Source organism: Calidris pugnax, unplaced genomic scaffold (genome assembly GCF_001431845.1).
Source record: "Calidris pugnax isolate Ruff unplaced genomic scaffold, ASM143184v1 scaffold32, whole genome shotgun sequence".
NCBI classification, from domain to species: Eukaryota; Metazoa; Chordata; class Aves; order Charadriiformes; family Scolopacidae; genus Calidris; species Calidris pugnax.
The window spans coordinates 2,024,946-2,046,226 of NW_015090783.1; the positions used below are offsets into that span (position 1 = coordinate 2,024,946).

Sequence of the window (21,281 nt, forward strand, 5' to 3'; positions counted from 1 at the left end):
GGTGGCTGTAGGAGAGCCCACGCGAGGGTGTTAGTGTTGGACGAAGCCCACCATGGGGTGCCAGCCAAGCAGAGCAGCAGAAGGGTCCCGGGGTGGCGGTGGCCAGCCTGGGTCTGGCTCCCGCTGAGGGAGGCCGAGCGGTGGTTCATAAAGATCACAGAATCACAGAATCTTCTAGGTTGGAAGGGACCTTAAAGATCATCTTGTCCAACCGTCAACCAAACTGACAAAAATAGACACCCACACAACAAACAAGGAGCATCATCACTAAACCATACTTCCCAGCACTACATCAACCCGTCTTTTGAACACCTCCAGGGATGGTGCCTCAACCACCTCCCTAGGCAGCCCATTCCAATGTCTGATAACCCTTTCAGTGAAAAAATTTCTTCTGTAAATTGGGAAGGAAAGTGGGTAGAATTATTTAAGTTGCACTTCCTTAGCAGCATGGGAATTGGCTACAGTAAATCTCAAAAGAGTGACTGCATTATTGTTCTCCCGTCCAGGCTGAATACCTATTTAGGTTAAAAATAGCTAGAAATTGTATCTTGCCAAGCTGTGGTGCTAGGTCTTTTTGTCTGCCTTAAGCATTTCTCCAAGAGTAAAGGTCAATAATGATCTAAGAAAGATGTATTTTATGGTGAATTTAAATGCTTTTGAAATGTAATGTTGCAAAAGCTCTGCATCAATTAAAACATTATATCTAAACTTTGTTCTTCTGATTTCTGTCTATTAAGTCAACAACACTTTACTAGGCGCTCTGTGGCAACACTTTGGAGCACCATTTCTCCAATTACAACTGATATTAGCGTAGCTGATAAAGACAATTATGCCTGGAAATAATGAATTGTGTTAACGTAGCCCAAGTTGTATGCATATCTAGGCATGCACCACCTTCCTGGCCTGCTGCTGTAGCTAAAGGATCGTGGGCGTGGGTGTGCTCGGTTCCGTGTGTGCAACACCAGAGCGAGAACCAGAAGGAGCACCTGAGCCAAAGGAACAGGGTAGGGAATGGCCACGTGGTCATTGTCTTTTGTATTTGACATTTTCGATCTAACAGGAGAAAAAAAAATCAATATAGGGACCTGAATCGATCTCTGATGTAATGCTATTAAAATGTAATGATACATTCAGAAGGTAATCTGGTACTTCCTGGCAGAACTGAGGGAAGACATGACAACTGTATGTTTGTTCTTTTGTTCTGTAACTAAACTCAGCTCTTCAGTCCTCTCACCCCTGCAGAAGTCCTCTCTGTCATTATTATCTTCAGATAGTGAAAACCAACAACGTAACTCCACTGGAAGAAGGCATCCTGGCTGCTTGGCTGCAAAGCTGCTGTACAACCACGATGCAAACCGAGCATATTCAGAGGTAGGTAAGAGCGGGATGTTTGTGCAGCAGGAAGCTGAGCTTGCGTAGGGTGGGGAGAAGGTGATTAGCCACCCGGGCATGTGTCCACTCATCCACCTCAAGCCTGTTGCTGTGGTATGTGCTGAGCCCCTCCTCGTGTGGGGTGCTCTGCTGGCAGCACAGGTGAGTAAGCAGCTGTACCCACAGGCAGCAACATGGGTTTGCACGACCACTGCAGCCTGACCTGGTTATTTAAAACCGGTAGATAGTTGCCATGCCAACATGATACCATATACTGTATTTGCACATGCCCATCAAAAAGACAATGTTACACCCTTGTGTTAAACCAGATTGTAAATCTGCACATGCAAACATACACACACACATGTATATATATACACATACACAAATAGAAGAATTAGTTGAGGGATTAAAAGAAGCCCTTTCTTCCCAAGAACGTTAGTGATGTGAACCTCATAGGATAGCTAAATAATTGGTATGGGGGGAGTGTGGTTTAGAGGAGTCTGACTCAGCTTCATGTTGTAAATCTCGTTTTACCACTGCCTTTCTGTGTGATCCTGAGTGAAGTTCTCAGCTTCCCACAACCATAGTGCCTTTTGCTTAAACTGAGTTATAACAATAACTGCTCAGTCCCAGGCTGAGCATGGAGAGGAGAAGTTCATGCTCAATAATGCTTGTAGAGGTACTCTGGGTGAGTGTCTCCGGTGAAGGGCACTACAGTATGATAATAATTGTATTGTCAACATGCTGTCAGGAGAGATGGTTTACAGTGACCTTCTAAGCAGCTTTTCTGTAACTAATTTTTGTGTATGTTGCATGGGGTTGATGAAAGTTCGCTGCTCTAGACATCAAGGAATGGATTATTTGAATTAGTGGTAATCTGTATTAAAATTAGAAGCTGCATGATGCAGAACAATGAAGTCCTCACAAAATGCACAAATTAACATAAATCATTTGTGCTCAAGTACAACATATTTTAAAAATACCACTTCTCCCTGTGTAGGTATGCCTGGGCTCTGTAGGGATGTTAGATTGTAGATATTAAACATCTGGTCTGCTTTCAAGTACTTTGATCAGCATCTGCATGTGATTGAGTTCTCATGTTTAGCCAGAAAAGCAGCTGAGGTTGAGAGACAAGATAGGGGTCAGCTGCTTTTGTATAATTATATATTCTGCTTGGACAGGTAGGAAGTTGCCTTTCCATTCAGCAGTTTTCATGAAAGATAAAGGTTTTGTGACAGCACATCACTTGGACAGAATATGAAGGACTGCAGATAAACTGGGATTTTGGGCTACAGGGATTATCAAACATTGCAGTGCTGCAGGCTGAGATTTATCAGCTACCAAGCCCTGGTTCCTATTTGCCTTTGCTAAAATCCTTTCGAAGGGTGACAGTATTCATGAACATTAAAACTGTAAGTAAGCAAAGTACAGAGTAAGGGATTCTTATAACAGGAGAAATGGAACAAAAAAATTGGGAAGATTGCAGTGGAAACCATGTCATGGTGAATAAGGAGTCAGGCTTCAGTCTTGGGGAGAACTGGCATCCAGCCTAGTTTAAATTAGAAGTTAGATATTTTTTTTTCTTTTTAAACTTGATCCTGGATTTCCTTCTGTCACCTCATATCCTTTTACGGTCAGTAGCACTGTACCTATGCATATTTATTAGATTTAGACATATTTTGCAAGTCACCTTCACAACAACTTCATTTCTTTTCCTGGAAAAACTGGTTGGTTACATAGAGGCTGAATTTGCAAGTCTAATCTTTGGCGTTTATTAACCCTTATTAGCCTGGTTGCTCAATGGACAGATAAGTTTTAGGCTTATTTGCAATTTAATTTCCTTCTATGTATTAATCACAGTCTGTTTAGATTTCATAATCCAGATTCCTTCACACATGAAAATGACCTGCATATTCAAAATCCTGGGCAAGAAACAGTGGTCCTGCTGTTTGAGAGAGCAAGAATTAATTGTTAGTACTTCTCTCCTTTCTTTCAGGGAGCCTCAGGCGTGGGAAGGGGAGCAGGTTTATGTACCTGCAGATATTTTCTTTGCCTTAAGCTCACAGTGAAGCTGCAGTGGAAAAAGCAGATGCTGGTTTTCCTCCCCAGCCTAAGATGCTTCTCTGAACCTGAGCTAGAAGCACTCTGTCTATTTGCTTGTGGTATTTCCAGACCTGCTGAAGGCCTAGAAAGCGCAGCCGCTGAAACACACACACAATTGCTTATTCAGGCAGAGTTTGGTGTACTGGGAGACAAGTTGTTGGAATAAACACAGCTGTGATTTTTCCATTACACTGAGTTCTCATTTACTGGGTCAGTCAGCCACATAGCTTGTCTGTGCAAAGGGGGTAAATACGTGTCCTTGGGGAATCACCAGGACTATAGGACCTACTCTTGCATGTCATCTTGGGTAGGGTTCTCCAGTGTTTAAATCAAATAAAGCTGTGGTTATAACTATTACAAGGAATGGCTAGAGCTAATTAATAGTGAGGAGAACAACCTGCTCTGAAATATACAGGCAACCTTTGTAATCAGTTGTGCTTTCAAATGCCTGAACGCTTCCAGCTCTGCCATGACAGTCTCCGAGCTGTGCTCCCTGAGTTGAGGTTTCAGATAAACCCATCTGAGTTCCCTGCGGAGAAGACTCTTCCTTTTGAGGAGAGGAAATTTTTATCTGCATGTCTGTAACTGAGAAGCTCCCGAACAGATCTTGTTCGCGTTCCCATGTAAATGTCAACTCTGGGCAAACCCACAGCCACAAAATACAACAGTTCAGGGTTTCAGAGGGAACAGTGGCCTCGTTCCCAGGAGAATAGCCTGAAAAAACAGAGGCTGCCCACGGGCAGCGCAGCCCAAGAGACACGGCAGCTCCAAGAGCTGGCTCTTATTCCAGCACTGGAGCAATGCCTACTGCTGCGCTGGGTTAAGCTCATCTTCACTGCCAGGCTTACATCAGCTAACGGGCCTCTCCGACCCCACTTCAAAAAGAAGTCATAGTTGGAATGATTTTGAAAAGCAGGATTTTCTGTACAGTCTCAGAGATTGTACTGGGCCGGCAGAAATGTCTGCATTAGATGAATGCTGCTGGATCCCCGGTGGTGTGTGCACCTCCCACCAGGCCATAAGAAAACCCTTTAGCATACAGGCAGATCCCCTTGTCACACACCAACAGCACAATGAAAGGGCTTTTTCAAGCCACGAGATGTGAGGCTCTGTGGAAAAGTAGCCTTGAGTTATCTGGATGCAAAAGAGAGAATTCAGCACCTGTGGCAATGAACAAAGCCGGTCCCTGTTATCAGCTTGGACTGGTGCCACCAGCAGAGACAAATCCGCTGTTTCCAATGTGCCACTGCAGTTCAAGCTGTTTGGACCTGATCTGGGAGGACGATGCTGGGATTATCATCACAACGGGCTTGGGAAGCAGGGCTCCCTTCCTGAAATTCACTGTAGTCTTTGCAATAAAATGAATCCGATTGTATCCTCCAATTCCCCTTTTTTTTTGCAGGGGAAGAACACACATGATACGATCAAATTCTCTTTTCTGGCATCTCTTGTACCAACAAGCATTGTCCTACCAGCGCTTCCCAGGGTGAGTCGGCTTCCCTAGTTCCCATGTAACCCAATTTTTTTCCCCCTGGTTTTTCAATTAAGCAGAAATTAATTCCATTTCTATGAACCGCTGGCCACATTCTGCTCACAGGTACTGATAAAAATCCAGACTTAATTACTTGCCCTCCATTACTGGGTGGAACCCTCAACCTCTTCATACCCACAGTACGAATTTTCATCGAGCAGGAATGTGCTGGCCATTTACTGAAGTGGTGAACTGAGGAGTTCAGAGCACAACGGAGGTTTCCTAAGCGGAGGAAGATAAGGCAAAGGAGCTCTCATTCTTCCAAGGCACAGATTTTTATCATATCCCAAAAGCAAGCAGCTGAAGATTCCAGTCACGAAGGACTGTGCTTTGAGAACGGGTTGGACTGCCTGCCCTTTCCTCCAGGACTGACTACCGGATCCCATTCAGGATGAAAACAAGTTCTTAAACAGGTTATACCTACTGCTATGGCTCACTGCCATTGTCAGAGGCTGAAGGCTTTTACATACCTAATTCTCCGTAGGCTCTTCTTGTACGTTCCCTGCAAGGGAGCCAGAACACGTGCAGCATGCAGCTGTATTCAGCCATCATCTCGGACAAACATTACCTTAAAAACCCTGAATGCAAAAAGCACCCCCCCACACTAGGTTGGCTCCATGTTGAGTGGCAGAGGTAGTATTTTATTTTTCGAGCATCCCTCCTCAAGGACACTAAAGAGTTTGTAAAACATCACGAAACGAAAACAAAACATCGGCAACAACAGAAATGCAAACCTGCTGAAAAGTAAAACACAGCAGCATTCAAATATTGGAAAACATGAGAGCTAAAGTGCTTGAGATAATTTCTTAACTATGCACAGTCTGAAGTCAGTCTTCCCCATATAAATGCTATTTTTTTTTAACAGCGCCTGCCTGGCTGCATAGGTTTCTACACCAGTCTACGGCAGGATAACACTACTAAGCCAGAGCCATTACCCAAAAGGGCTAGGAGCAATCTATTTCTTTCTCTTCCTCATACTAAAAGTAAGTTAATAAATAACATTCAGAGAAACACATTTTAAAGTTCAGGCAGCTGAAGTCAGACTTCAAGGAAAGTGACTGTATGGACTTCCCATGCAGTGGAGTCACTAGCATGGCCTGAAGCTGAACAAAGCTTTGGTGGGATTTATAAAGTGCTGTCTTTTAGTATTTTATGCCTGTCTTTAGTAGTGTTTTGTGGTGTGGATTTGGGTTTTTTTTGTTTGTTTTGTTTGGTTTTATTTTTTTTTCAAACCAGCACTGGGATTGAGAGTTAAAAAAATTCTGAAATAAAAGGGCAGTTTTCAGTGGATGCTGGAGCCAGACAGACATTGCACAGTGCACACAAATATCGTTAAAAAAAAAAAAAACAAAACCAAACCAAAACAAACAAGAAAAAAGCAAACCCAAACAAACAAACAAAAAAACCCTAAACCCCAAACCTAACCAAGTTACGGTAAAACTTTTCATCCTTAAGAACAACAAGCACCAAGAGCAAATCTGAAAGCAACAACTGCCTCCTGGTCCCCTGGCTCGGTCCAGCAAGGATGGTTACTACGTGGTACGAGCTCAGCAGCAATGGTTGTGAGCCTGAGCCTGCAGGCACTCAGTGCAAAACTCTCCCAGCGTTCAGCCTCTCTGGAGCGATCCAGTTTTCGCCAAAGCCAAAGGGAGATTCCCTACAGGCTTCAGCAGGCTTTGGATTGGCCCCATGGATTGACAGCGGGAGCAGGACCTTGTTTGACGGTCACTGTTTTTCTATCCAGCCACAAAAGCCACCCCCTGAAATTCCTGAAGGGGATTTTCAATCTTCCCCTCCACGCATGCATTTAACATCCATTACAGTTAATAGCAGTTACACATGCATATCAGTGGGAGAAAAGTCCCAGAGAGGAATTACTGGTAGTAAGAAAAAGAAACCCAGTAGAAACACTGGGAATTGCTAAAGACCCAACTCCCTTGAATAAATAAATCCATTTCCCTTTTTAACCAGCTGGCACTTGCCTGCTGGACTGTAATGCAGGAAGCTCTATAGTGAGTGTGTGTGTGTGTGTGTGTGTGCACGGGTGTGTGGCGTGCGTGGGGTGAGCAAGTGGCCGTCGTTCTGCAGCACGCGAGCCCACGGGCAAGGCAAGGCAAGGCAAGGCGCCTCCTGCCTCGGCGTCCCAGCGAGCGTCCCCAGCGCCGGCCCTCGCCGCTCTCACTTGTGAGCCGTGGTGTTGTAATCGTCCTGTGCCACGGCCGGCAGGGAATGGTCTATCCTGAACTCCTCCTCCAGCCCCCCGGGCGCCTTCGCTGAATCCCCCCGGGCTGGGGGTTGGCCACCGTCCGCGCCGCCCCCCTCCAGCCCCATGATCTGTCTCTGCACCAGCTTGGAATAAAGGCCTCCTTCTTCCATCAGCTCCTTGTGCGAGCCCTGCTGCACCACGCGGCCCTTGTCCAGCACAATGATGTTGTGTGCCTTCTCGACAGTGCTCAGTCTGTGGGCTATGACAAGCACCGTGTGGTTCTCCAAGTCGCCGTAGATCGCCTGCTGAATCTGCACGGGAGGAAAAGCCATTAGTGCCCGAGCATCACCGGCTCCGCTTCGGAAACAGCAGCTTTGTGGCTCCATGTTAAGAGACCTCTGGATGGGAAGTTTGCTCTCCTCTGGCTATGCAGAGGAGACACAAGACTCCCTGCAGCACTACCAGCTCCAGCACGTCCATCCCAACTCCTGGCTCTCACCATGCAGCCCAAAAGACCATCTCAGTCCAGCCAGCCCTCAGGTGCGGTATGCACACAGGTCTGATCCTGCCAGCTGGGTTCTTGTCAGAGATGGACCACAAATTTGGAGGCCACGTGGTGTTGGCATGGACTGCAGGAAGCCAATACCTGGTAAAGGCAGCTGCTCAGAAGAGCGGGGCTATCTCCTGGGTGTATCAAGGCAGAGCAAGAGAGAGTTGTTTGCTAGCCAAGGGACAGAGAATGGCACTAAGGTCTAAAGGCAGGCAGATGGCCATCAGGCCACATGTCACACTGACACCCCTGGCTAGCCAAAACCAGCCCCTGGCTGGCATTGGATACCACAGGAAGCTCAGGGCCTTTCCTGCCAGTGTGGTATCTGTGGTGCCTCAGCTGGGATTTTAGCTCAGGCAGTCCTGCTCCGCCTGCCGCAGTACCATTTTTTAGGTTTTTCCTGCATATCCTGTGTTAGAAGGCTGCACAGTGCTGCTGCATGCCAATAAACACTTTTCACATTTTAAAAATCAGCAGAGATCCCTATCTCATGAGGTTTGCCAGGCGCCAGCTGCTGTGAGCACAGGATTATTCCCTTCTTGGTGGCTACAGCAGTGTTGGAAAGCAAATTCCTGCTCAGGAATTAGCGTCTTACCCAAACCTCTGATTGCACCATGTCAAGACTAAGCTTGACAAGACTAAGCCTTTCCACAGGCTGGAAATTGGAGCTATAGGCTTTCCTCCAAACCCAGATTGTCTCTTTGGCCCAAACACCGGAGTCAGTTACTCACCGCGTGCTCGCTCTCCGCATCCAGCGCGCTCGTGGCTTCATCCAGGATTAGGATGGGGGGAGCTCGGATCAAGGCCCTGGCAATTGCCACTCTCTGCTTCTGGCCACCTGAGAGTTGGGCTCCTTTTTCACCTGCCTCTGTTGGGTCAAGGGAGAGAGGAAGAGGTCAAAATAAAAATCAAGAGCTGCCATCAAGTTCAGCTCCCAGCCAGCAGCACCAGGATGGTGTCACGCTTTGAAGCAAAGAGCAGGTTAAACGCTTCTGCTTTGGAACCAAAGCACAAAATGCTTTCAAGAGCAAACGGAGGGATTTTGGTACCTGTGTGGTATCCGTCTTGTAACTCCGTGATGAAGGTGTGTGCGTTGGCCTTCTGGGCAGCCTGAACAACTGACTCAAAGGAGGCTGAAGTTAAGCCATAAGAAATATTATCCGCAATAGAGCGGGCAAACAGCACTGGCTCTTGGCTCACCAGGGAGATCTGCAGAAAGGAAGGGAAAAAGCAGGTGGTTGGGAGCAGAAGAATTTCTGCCTGACATCTCGAGTCATCGGCATTTGTTCCTGATGGGTAAGGACTCAAGTGGGCAGAGCCTCACCATTGAACCAAGAAAAGAAGTTCCTCAACGTGAGCTTCCAGTGAGGATGCTAATGACGGGATGCCCAGAGGCAGCCCCAGACCAGTTTGCATCCTCTGCTGGGAAGCCATTTCTCAGGAAAGAAACCTGATGCAAGGCTGGTAGGCTGACATCTGGGGTGGGCTTCCCCCTCCATGACCCTGCTGTGGTGTTGCCCCAGACTTGGCATTCCCATCACTGTTTGCTTATCTCAGAATGGGAAACCAGTTGCTAGAACAAGGCAGGCCGGAGAGAACCTCTCCTAGGGTGTTGCTGATTTTCCATTCAAGGCCAGTGTTCATGCTCAGGCCACGTGAATGAGCCCTCCTGCATGTTTAATCCAAAATTAGCAAGTTAGGGGCATTGCTGCAATTCCTTAATTGCTTAGCAACAGCCTCCCTGTCCTACCTTACAGCCGTTGTTGCTCACTCTCAAATTCAGCCTGCTTTGTCTAACACTCAAAATTGAAATGAATTGAACCCTCCAAATTATTGCTCAGAACTGGGCATGAAGAGAGCCAGCGGGACATGGTCATATTTTAATTGACTTCTCCCCATGCTCCTAATACCACACCAAGCTTTCTAAACTGAAAGACTAGCTTGTCTTTTAATTTTCATTCAGTACAGGCAGGGAATGTAAATTAGTCACACTGACTTTGGCTTTCCAGCCTGTCTCTGATCAATTGTTTTCAGGTTTTCCTGCTGACTGGTGAGGCCATTTGCTTTGGGGACAAACAAAGAAGGCAGTTACTTGCAGAGGAGATGAAGGCTGATCTGTGCTGACACACAGATGAGAGCCGAGGGGTCCGAACCCCTCTCCTGGGCAAACCACCCAGCCCCTCTGGTGCTCCAGCTGGTGCCAGGATCCCGAGAGATTTAACTCCCCATTAGCTGAGATTTACTTTAGGATCTTAAGGTAGAAAGTGTTGGAGGAATGCAAAACACTTTTTTTTTTCCCCCCAACGCAATTTAGAAAATAATTAATCCAGCAACTAAAAACATATTTCTACTGCGTTGGCCAAAAAATACAAAACAAAACATGTTTCTTGTTCTGTTTTCAGAAGACTTCCCCCTCCTCATGAAACCACTCTCCATCTTTTTCCCTTACACCCCCACAGATTATCTGAATTAGTTTTCTGGACCACCTCCAGCCTCCAGCTTCCTGGACATTTCAGAAGCTGCCAGATCAAATCCAAAGCAACATGCAACGCTACCATCCATCCCCTCTGATCACGACAGGCGATAGTGAGAATACACATACAGTCGCTCGTACCACTGAGTGCAGGTACTTGTGATCGTACATGTTAATGGGACGCCCGTCCAGCAGCACCTGCCCATCTTGCAGAGGGTAGAAGTTCTCCAGGATGTTGACACAGGAGCTCTTCCCGCTCCCTGAAGGACCCACCAGCGCTGTCACTTTGCCAGGGTGCAGGGTGAAGGACACATTCTGCAACATGGAGAGGAGAGCATGCTCAGGTCCTGGCTTTTCCCAGGGTCCCAGGGCAGTGCCTCAGGCACTATGCAAGAAAGGTAGCCAAAATCCAGCCATGGTGACCCTCCACCTTGGTGATGTGCCACATCAGCCATACCTCCTGGCCCTGAGGAAATGAGCTGCCTCCAAAATTGCTTCAAAATTTGCCTGCTGATGTAGCAGGACCTCTAAGAACTGCAAAGCAAACTGACCTCTTTGCTGCCTTCCCCTGCCCCGTGACCCCAGCCCCTCTCCCATGGAAACAGTCTGAGACAGCTTGGCACAAAGCCCTGTACCACGCTGACGTCTTTAATGCCGGAGCGGGGAACAAGGGTTTTATTAATAAATCTCATTCCTTGTAAGGAAGGCCGGCCCTAAACACCCGCTGTTCCCTATAATCTGTTTTCCAGCGTGCTGTCGAGCCTGCTTTTATGCATCTCCAGAAGGGCAGCTGACATCTTGCTGTGGGCTGGGGATGGGTTATTGCTGTGATGGAGAAGCAGCGCGTGATGCCTCGTGGTGGGGAGCGCTCTGCGCCCGCGGGGCTCACCTGGAGGACCTGCGTTGCAGAGCGAGTGCGGTAGGAAAACGTCACGTTTCTGAACTCCACCTTCCCATCCACATGGTCTGGGGCCAGGGACCCGTCGTTCACCATCGTTGGCTTGCGGTCGATGAACTCAAACACCTTCTCGGCAGCTCCCACTCCCTGCATCAGGCCGCTGTAGACGGAGCCAACGGACTGGAAGGGAAGAGGCAATGGTGCAACTTGTGAGAATGGTTGAAGCAGTCTCAAGTCTATCAACTGACATTAACTACAGTCATCAGACACAGAAAAAGAAAGCCTTTTCCCCCCTGTGCAGTGTAGAGGGGGTATACAGACATATCCAGGGAAAGGGCATCTAAAGGGGTTTGTGGATGGGTGGGCCCGGGTGGCAACAGAAGGAGGACACAAATGGATTGGGAAGAGAAGACATGCACCAGATACACGACCCAAGCTTCTACCAGAATCCTCCACCTCTCTCTCGTTGCTCAAGACCAAGAGCTCCCCAACCCAATGGTTGAACTAAGTCCATGCAAGGCAGCACATCGCACCAGCCCCAAGGGCAGACAGCGCGTTCCCTGGCACACGTGTCTCAAGGGCAGAGCAGCTCCAGGCTGGACCTTTCAGGACAACCATTTGGCAGCTGATAGGGTTGTTCCCTGCTGGGATATGATGGCAGTGGATTTACCATCGTGTTTTCCCAACTACAACTGCTGCACCCTGACACCAGCTTCCCTGGAATAACCCCCCGTCATGTCGGCTCTTTTCAATATTAAGCCCAGAGCTGCAGAACAGCTTCTACCACAACTGCCCCTCACATCAGGAGGGACAAAAAAACCCAAACCAAACCAAACTCACACCAAAACCGCAGCCTGGAAACACCACCAGAGCCTGCAAGTCATCTGAACAGATGGTGAGAGCCGAGCACGCTGCTTCCAGCTCCGCTCTGACGCTGCACAAAGGCTGAAGCGCCGCCGAAACCACACTTGGCTGCGAGGAAACCTCAACTTGATCATTTCTGCCTCAATTAGCCAAGCCCGTGCCTTTGCAAGGGAAAGGCAGCCCTGGGTGGGCTCTACCATCCCACCCACAATCTCATCTTGCTAAGGCGCTGCCAACGCAGCAGCTTGCAGCCTATTCCAGGGGAAAAGGGAAAAAAAAAAAAAAAGAAGAAGTAATATAATTAAGTTTTTAATGAAGCCTGAAATTTAACAGGCAGCTTCATAATCCCTGCATCCTTCATGCCAGGAATCGTGCTTGGGAGACAGCCAGGACTCTGCCCTTCAGCGGGGCCAGCCTGACCCCTTTGGTTCTGATTGCCTGAGCAGGGGAGAAGCTGCTTTGGGTGCATTCAGGTTGTGAGGCCTCAGAAGGAGGGGAGTGGGGAGCAGGGGGGAGAATCACCCCACTGATGGGTGAAGCCACAGCGTCAAGGAAACACATTGCAGGGAAGTTAAGACTGGATCTGGCCCTGTGACTGCCCTGGGGCCTTCTAGAAGACAAATATAATCTTGATATGGGGTAGCCCAGAGGGATAAAACAGACTCACCTCCATACAGTCTCCTAAAACGAACTCGTAAATGATGAAGGATATGAGATTTCCACTTGTCATTTGCCCTGAGATCACGAGGTGCCCACCGTAGTAAAGGATGCTGACCTGGACCACCAGGAGGGTCAGCTGAAAGCAAGAAAACACCCCAAAAATCAGAAAGGATAGCTGGTATTTGGTGTATGTGTAATTACTCACATACAGCCCACAATTCACGTTCTGACATTTATTCTTTGAGCCCTGAACTGAGCATCCCTGAGAGCACACAGCTGACAGCCCTAGCAGCGAGCATGGACATGAGAAGGGAAAAACAGCTCAAGTGCAGAGGCTGATTTAAGGAGCTGGGCTGGCATCCTCCAACAAAATAGAAGTCCAGAGGGGCAACAGCCAAGGAAAGAGAATTTATCTGAAATAACAGAGCATCTCATGAACTTTTCTCTTGGACTAACATCCACAAGTGTAATAATCTATGCTCAAATTATCCAACACAGGCAGTCACCTCCCCACTAAAATAAACTTTCTGTTGTATGAGTGTGACACATTTTAATTTAGAGCACAAAATCAAGCCAAGAGTTAATACAAAAAATCCTCCTTGCATGTACAAGTCCCTGAAGCATAACCTCAACTCTTGCCTGAAATCAGTGTGGGGGGTACCACCTACTCCAGAAAGGAGACAGATCATCTCCGGTATGACAAATACCAGCCCCTGCCTTTATTCAGCCAGTTTTGTTCCACGCTGCCTGGGTGCTCAGAAAAGCAGCAATGCCCTGGTGCTCTGTGTGACATCTGTGGGACAGGCTGTAAATTCAAACAGACAAAAATACTGGAGGAAAAAAAAAATAAAAATCCTCTTCTACTGCTCTACCACAATCTGACCTTAAGATCCTGCCTTCCCTCCAACAAAGACTCTACCAGGACTGTGCTAAATCCATCAGATTCTTTCTATGTGAGCCCCAGCAGGCGCAGTTTTTGAGGGTTTTCACCTTCTTTAACTCACTGGGATCTGTGCTGACCCAGTTAATGCTTGGGCTTCACCTGGGAGCTCAGGAACCATGTTAAAAATGCTGTGATTTTGTTTCCAGACTTGGGAAGCCATAACGTCTCCCAGAGCTGCACGAGGGCACCATAATTTACAAACCCTTCACCAGAGGCTACTTAGATCCTTGAATGTGCCTTAGTTACCAGCCAATGCAGGAGAAGTCCCAAACCATCTGGTCTTGAATGATGAAAAAGCATTTAAAAAAAAAAAAAAAAAAGAAAAAGAAAAAGCAAAAACACGCAAGAAAACCCAAACCCCAGCAGCCTCCCTCTACCACCACCCACACACAAAAAAATCTCCATTTCTGAGCAGAAGCTCAACCAGCACCGCGGCTGTTTCCCAGCCGGAGCCCCGGAGATGAGCTGGCACAGGCACGCAATGCAGCAACACAGAAACACGGGGTTTTCCACGACCTTGAGCGCTTATCAATTATATTCTTATTTGCAATAGAGAAAACAGACTGCTCAGGGGCACAACACAGCGCTGGGGGAACGGAATATATTTTTTTGATGAATATATTTTTAAATTGGAAGAGGGGAGATTTAGATTAGAAATTCTTTACAGTGAGGGTGGTGAGGCACTGGAACAGGTTGCCCAGGGAAGTTGTGAATGCCTCACCCCTGGAAGTGTTTAAGGCCAGGTTGGATGGAGCTTTGAGCAACCTGGTCTGGTGGGAGGTGTCCCTGCCCAGGGCAGGGGGGTTGGAACTTGATGATCTTTAAGGTCCCTTCCAACTCTAACCATTCTATGATTCTATGAGTGAAAAATAGACAGAGGATTACTGGCAGCAGACATCAAGGCTGGGCTTGCCCCACAAAGCTCCATGGAAGCGGAGGAGAAGCACGTGCATCGCCCCACGTGCATTTTGGGGTCTGAAGCAATGTTCCCCAGCCCGGAGTAGGGAAGCCCTGGTGCCCACCACCTACCCCACTGGACCAGACGTAGTAGGTGTAAGCCATGGCCTCCCGCTTGTTGAGTTTGTACACCTGCTGCAGCTTCTGCCAGTACACGTTCGCCTCCGCCTCCTCGTTGGCAAAACTGCGGACGGTCTTCATGGCGGAGATGGTCTCCTCGGCGGTGTTGTTGGCCTTGGCCAAGGCGTTCTGCACATCCTTGGAGAGCTTCTGCGGGGAGCAGGGGGAGGCAGAGGGGGCTCAGCAGGTGCCGGGCTGCCCATGGTACCTCTCCCCGCACACCCTGGGCTTGGGAAAAGAAGGCACAGTGACATTTTCCAAGGCAACAGGCAACAAGGCTGAGCACTGGGATCTATCCCACACCTCAGGACAGCCTGGGACCCTGTGCCAGGAGAGGAATGGATTCGTTGTGCTGTCCCCAAGGAAGGATCTGGGCTGCAGGAGGTGAAGTGCTGTGCCCACTTGGGAAGCCTGTGGTGGAGCTGCTGTTCCCGGTGCCCTGATCAGACAGGGTCAGCCTGTCCCAGGAGCCCTTCCAGGAGTTCTCAAGTCAGGGACAGGTCTGGAGACCAAGGGCAGCCCCACTCCTCCCACAAACGCCTGATCTGCAGGAGGAGCCATGGCCAAGGGAGGCAGCACCCAAGGACCTGGTTTTGGCAGCACCCGTGCACACCGTGTCCCTGGCACAGTGGAAAGCTCCAATAACTGAAGTGGGAAGCAGCAGTGCAGGACTCACATGGTCCATAGGACATGGTATTAGCTGCAGGGCATGGCCCTTGGCCCACATGAGCCCCAGGCAGAGGGAAGAAGCTCGGTACTGGGTTTAACCCCCATCTGAGTCACTCCAAAGGGAAAGGACAGTTTGCATGAGGACAGGCAGGCACATATGTGACATCCCACAGCCAAGCTCCCTCTCCTCTCAGACCCTGAGATGCTTCTACTCCTCAGCATGAAGCAAGGCAAGAGTCGAGGCTATGCGCATCTGCCCATACAGGTTTAATACTGCTTTCCTGCCCCCAAAGCCGGCAGCAAAGCGCCCAAACATCGGTCCCACCAGCTCCAAGGCCACCCAGAATCTCCATGATGTTCCCCTTCTCCAAGGGGAACAGCCCAGCGTTGTGGCACACCATGGCCATGCCAGCCACTCCTGCTTACCTTGTAGTACTTCCCATAGACATCAGAAACCAGCATGATGATGGGGAAGCCCATGAAGGTGACGAGTGAGAGCTTCCAAGAGAGGCTGAACATGAAGAAGATCACCCCTGTAGCCTTCACCACGTTGCGCAGGAAGATGTTGATGTTCTGGGACACCAGGTCACTCACGATGGTCGTGTCCGATGTCAGGCGGGAGATGACATCCCCTGCAGCAATGAGGGATTGGGGAAGGGGAGAGCAGGGACATGTCACCACAGCAGGTCACTGCCTAGCTGCATCTCATGTCTCATGCCAGGGGCCAAATGGAGCTCCCCAATAAACGCAGCCGCTCGCTGGGGGTCTGAAAGGTGGCATGGAAGGGGGTGACTCTCCACCGCTGCAGATGTGAAGCAAAACAGAGGAGCTTGAATCGCTGCATGTAAAAGGGACATGAAATGCACCTGAAGGCATCGGCTACATCCCTGGGTCACCACGGATGGCTGCAGGACAGCGAAGGGGACTGTCACAGCACCTTACACTGTTTGGGTTTAGCTGACCCACGTGGCCCTGAGAACTTGGGTCCAGCTGAACGTCACAGCCAGCAAACATCACCCTGAATTCCTAAATACTTGGCCGGTGTTTGAGCCCAGCTGAATTCCCATGCTTTTGTGTAAGCCCAGGGTTACCCGTATCCCACTTACAATAACATCTCTGGTGTCCTCAGCTACCAGGGCATCGTGCAGCGGTTGCTAAATACGGCAACAGCCTCAAAACTAAAAATACCGCCGAGAAGAAATTAAACGTGGAAGAAGTTACAGTGGGCTGGGACCACACCAGGGTGGCACAGACTGTGACAGGACTGAATGGCAAGCAGAGAAAGCCACAAGCATGCCCAGCAAGCTGCACACATCTGAGATTTCTCATCCCTGGAGCAGAGCTGGAGACTGGGTGATCAGCAGGCACGGGAGGAGGAACGTAGGTGTTTTGGGGATGACCAGAGATGAGCATGTGAGCCCTGGGACTGCTGAATGCCAGGCTGATCAGTGGCAATGGGACATCCCTAGAGTGCTGGGCAATCCTGTCCCAACCCCACAGTGGGAAGCACCCGAAAGGGAAGAGCTTTCTGCCCCTGTTTCTAAACACGAGCACTTGGGGGCCATCTGTGGCTGCCCCAAATCAGCTACAGGAGGGCAAACCGAGGGGAAAAAAATACCAGGATAGGATAGAGAGATTAGGACAAATCCAGGGGAAAGAAGAACCAACCTGTGCGATTCTCATCAAAGAAACTCATCTCCTGAGACACCAGCGACCTGAAGAGGCAGTTGCGAAGGCGAATGTTCAGTCTTGCAAATATGAGCGTAAAAACGCCGCCCCGGATACCTGCGGCAAATGAGCTAATTGCAGATAAGAAACGTTATAGACCAATGGACACGAAACCCGCTCCTCAGCAACACAAACACCCCCATGCCTGGGCTTGGGCAACGCCATGCTGGTACCACTGTCCACCCCGGGAAGGAATGCCTAATCCAGTCCATAACTCTTCTGGGCACCACCAGCATGGGGATGGCTGGTCCTAACCCCAGTAGTGCCAAGCTTCAGGAGGGGACGTAGCACTGCTGGGACAACATTCCCCAGGGAGCCCATTCCCTGTGTCTGTTCCTGCTCCCCCACCACCAGCAGATGGATGTGGAGAGCTCATGAGTGCCACCACGGCCTCTCTGCACTGTGACAGCGCAGAGAAATCAAAGCACATCCCTGGGGTCTGGCAGGGACCCAGCGGAGCGGCTGCAGGTAAGACAGCCCATGCCCACTGCCACCACGAGCTCCTGCTGGAAAACTCCAACCTCATCCTCACCAGGGCCAAAAGCAGCCCCTGCGATTACCTTCCTATGGCGAGCAGCGACATGACCAGCACCGCCGTGGAGAAGCGGTCCATGCTCTTCTGCACCACGATGCCATCGATGGCCAGCCCCGTGTAGTAGGGCAGGAAGGTCTCTCCTGCCAGACAAGCACAGGACAAGGGGTTTCAGCCCCACCGCACAGTACTTTCAACAGTGATGGCCCATGGACAATCCAATCCCCACCATGGAGATACCCAGCCATCGCATGAAATGTCTCAGGAGGTGCAGCCCATGTGGGGATGTTTAATTTCCCAGAGTATTTTACCCCTATTGCACCTTTGTTGCCCGACTGCATTTTTTTACCCAGCCCATGCAGGATGTGCCACCCATCACCCCCAAAAAACCAAGCCTGGGATTCTGCCAAGTTGTCCCCCCCGCCCCCACCACGGCTCCTTCCCTCCCGGTGAGGATGGTCGCACACCATGGCACTTCCAGGTCCCTTCACTCACCCAGTGCAGCCACGAGGAGGAAGAAGGAGGCGATGCCCAGGAAGAAGGCGTCCGGCTTGGTGTAGGACAGCAGCTTATGGATGGTGGGACCTGCCGCCTCCTCCCGCTTGTCCCGTGGGGCACCACCATCGCAGATCTCCTCTGCCTCAGCGCGGGACTCGGAGCCAGGTCCCAGCGCCTCACGGGAGGAGGTGACACAGGCCAGCAGCTGCCACAGCCCGAAGGTGGCCGCCAGAGCCACGTAGGTCCAGGCAAAGAGCCCCCAGAACCAGGGGTCCCTGATGGTCCTCCGCACCTCCGAATAGAGCAGCAACTTCACCATCATGTAGATGCCCATGAGGAGGCAGACGATGGCGATGAAGGTCCGCGATGCCCTGAGGCGCCGGGGGCCATAAGCCGTGTTGGTGGCCACCCCGATGGCAGCCCCCAGCAGGACACAGCTGCGGTAGAGGCAGCCCCCCCAGATGTCCAGCAGCGAGTTGAAGATGTTGAAGTGCCGCAGGTCCTGCAGGATATCCCGGCCACCCCGGCCGTGGGTGTAGAGCAGGGTGGTGACCACCACATCAGCCCCGCTGAGCGCCAGCGTGCTGGCCACCGCCTTCCAGGCACGCATCCTTGCTGCCGGTCTGGGGGGTCACCAAGGCTGTGGGGGGCAGCCCTAGTACAGGGAGGACATGGTCGTGTTGGCCTCAGCTAAATTGGAAGAAAAAAGATTCAGATTAGATATCAGGAAGAAATTTTTTACTATGAGGGTGGTGAGACACTGGAACAGGTTGCCCAGGGAAGTTGTGGATGCCCCATCCCTGGAAGTGTTCAAGGCCAGGCTGGCTGTGGCCTTGAGCAACCTGGTCTGGTGGGAGGTGTCCCTGCCCATGGCAGGGGGGTTGGAAAACTCGATGATCTTTGAGGTCCCTTCCAACCCAAACCATTCTATGATTCTATGATAAGAAGAGGACAGAGTTGTTATTTGTCCTGGGGACATGGTGGCAAAGGGAAGCAGGACAGGGGGACAACTGGGCCAGCTCCCCACTAGCGCGTCCCGATCCCAGACACCACTATCTGCTCCCTCCTCCCCTGCTCTATATCCTCCAAGACATTTCATAAAATGAGAACCCACAGACGAAGACAAACTTTGCTCCCAAATGCCTCCACCCATCCCGAATCCCTCAGCAGAAATCTGCACGTCTCGGTGGGAATCTTCATCCCCCCTTGCTGCGGTGGCTGTGGGGCCACGAGGTCCCTGGCAGCTGGGTGACACTGGGACGTGTGAGCAGCCCACGTGTCCTGCGCTACGGAGCCGTGTGGGTGTTAAACTCGGACATTCGTGACCTGAGAGTCCCTCCTCACCTTCAAAGCTGAAACCCAGCACACAAACCCGCATGAAAGCAGAAAGGAGAGCATCTCTGCTTTGTGAGAGACCCCCCCTCGTCTAAAGAAGAATAAATCACAGAATAAGTCACACCTTGCTGTCCGTGGCCCTCTTGAATGTCAATTTGGGGTAACCCACTAAACCCTCTGTGCTGGCAGCGTGCAATTCAGCGACACAACAAAAACCCCAAGAGGAAATTAAAAAGGGGGTGGGAAACCCAGAGCTGCATCCCAACGGGAGAGGGAGGCTCCGGGGCGGGATGCCACCTTCACCGTCACCCGTGGGTCTGATGGGTGACAGCGATGGTGGGGCTGGATTTGAATTGACGCAGAGAAGGGCGAGAAGCTGGAGATCTTTTGAAGGGAGGGAGCTGCTCACCTGCTCCCGTGCTGTGCCCAGGGGTGGGTGCCGCACGTTGGCACGAGGGAGGTACCGGGTGCTGGGATTTGTGCTGGCCAAGCAGCTCGTGACAGTGCAGGGTGCGGGAGGAATGGCCCAAAATGATGCCCTACGTGTCGGCCACCCTCTGGCCTGTGTCCTCCGACTGCAGCCACCTCTGCGGCCACCCCAAAGCAAACCATGGGGGAAAAAAGGGCAGCCCCCAGCACCGGTCAAGGGGCACCCCGGGCTGAGGAGCGGCTGCGGGGTTGGGCAGGGGGGATAAAAAGCTAGAAGGGGGGAGTAAAACAGGGCAGAAGCTGCGATCTGGGGAAGAAGGGGGGAGGGTTCCTGGGGAGGGAGGGAGGGATGGAGGGAGGGAAAGCGGAGCAGCAGTGCCAGGGAGGAGCTGGACACGCTTCCCAGGGTGCTCGCTGCTGCCCTCCGCTGCAAAGCTGCGCCGAGCCGGCCCGGCGGAGGAGGAGGAGGAGAAGGAGGAGGAGGAGGAGGCAGCCACCCTGCCACCCGCAAAGGTGTCCCCAGCTACAAAGCAGGAGATGCCGAAGGTGCCCAGCATCCCCCCCGTAGGAGCTGCGGGAGGACCCGGGGGGAACCGCCGGTGCCCGCCGTGGCGAGGGGAGGCGGCGGGAAGGGGAACGCGCGGTTTCCCCCTTTGCAGAACGAAGGGTAACGCGCTCCCGACCCGCCCGGACCGGGGTCTTACCGGTAGCAACGGCGAGGATGGGCCCGGTCCTGCCCAGCAGCGGCGGCGGCGGCGGCGCGTCCCGGGAACAAGGTCGGTGGGGGGCGTGGCTTTGGACATGGCCCCGCCCCTCCCGGCTTTGTTTTTTTTTTTCCAAAAATAAACATTTTCATTATTATTATTTTTATATTATTTTATTGGGTTTTTCTTTTATTTGGTTATTATTTTACTTACAAAAATAAACATTTTCATTATTACTATTTTTATATTATTTTATTGGTTTTTTCTTTTATTTGGTTATTATTTTACTTAATTCCGCAGCAGAAGGAGAAAATACAACAGGCAGCTGGGCGTTCCAACCAACCAGGACAAGGGCTCGATGCTGGGGTTTTTAAATTAACCCTTAAATAGGGGCTCAACAGGGTGGGTTTTTTTTAATTAACCCCTAAACCCCTAAACTTGGGCTCAACCAGGGGTTTAAATTAACCCCCAGCTCAGAGAGGGACACAGTTTCAAGAAATCCAACTTATAAATTATTTTTCCCCTTCAAGTCCCCGTGGCAGCTCCGGAGGGATGGCAGCGCTCAGGCTCTTCCCTGGCCCACATCTGTGCCTCCAACTGGGCCATACGGGTGGCAGAGGGGCTGCTCGGTGCCATTATCCCAAAGTTTCTCTACATTTTTGGGTGCTGGACTTAAAAACACCCCTATAACCCCCCACCAGCACAGG

General features: G+C 50.6%; 1 protein-coding gene and 1 long non-coding RNA gene across 2 annotated transcripts; one reads left to right on the top strand and one right to left on the bottom strand.

The window, feature by feature from the left end:
- Positions 1–363: 363 nt before the first annotated feature.
- LOC106902138 lies at positions 364–5,493 on the top strand. Its single transcript, XR_001414439.1, has 3 exons — positions 364–1,371; positions 4,880–4,963; positions 5,075–5,493. It is a non-coding gene; the product is annotated as an uncharacterized LOC106902138 (long non-coding RNA).
- A 135-nt stretch (positions 5,494–5,628) lies between these two features.
- ABCB9 (ATP binding cassette subfamily B member 9) lies at positions 5,629–20,648 on the bottom strand. Its single transcript, XM_014965303.1, has 12 exons — positions 20,575–20,648; positions 18,104–18,796; positions 17,637–17,751; positions 17,017–17,147; positions 15,775–15,980; positions 14,632–14,829; positions 12,667–12,795; positions 11,127–11,315; positions 10,379–10,552; positions 8,814–8,973; positions 8,496–8,632; positions 5,629–7,525 (listed from the first exon to the last, which is right to left on the bottom strand). Exons 2-12 carry the CDS (start codon positions 18,714–18,716, stop codon positions 7,187–7,189), a joined length of 2,391 nt encoding a protein of 796 aa, XP_014820789.1. The 5' UTR covers positions 18,717–18,796; positions 20,575–20,648; the 3' UTR covers positions 5,629–7,186.
- Positions 20,649–21,281: the final 633 nt, after the last annotated feature.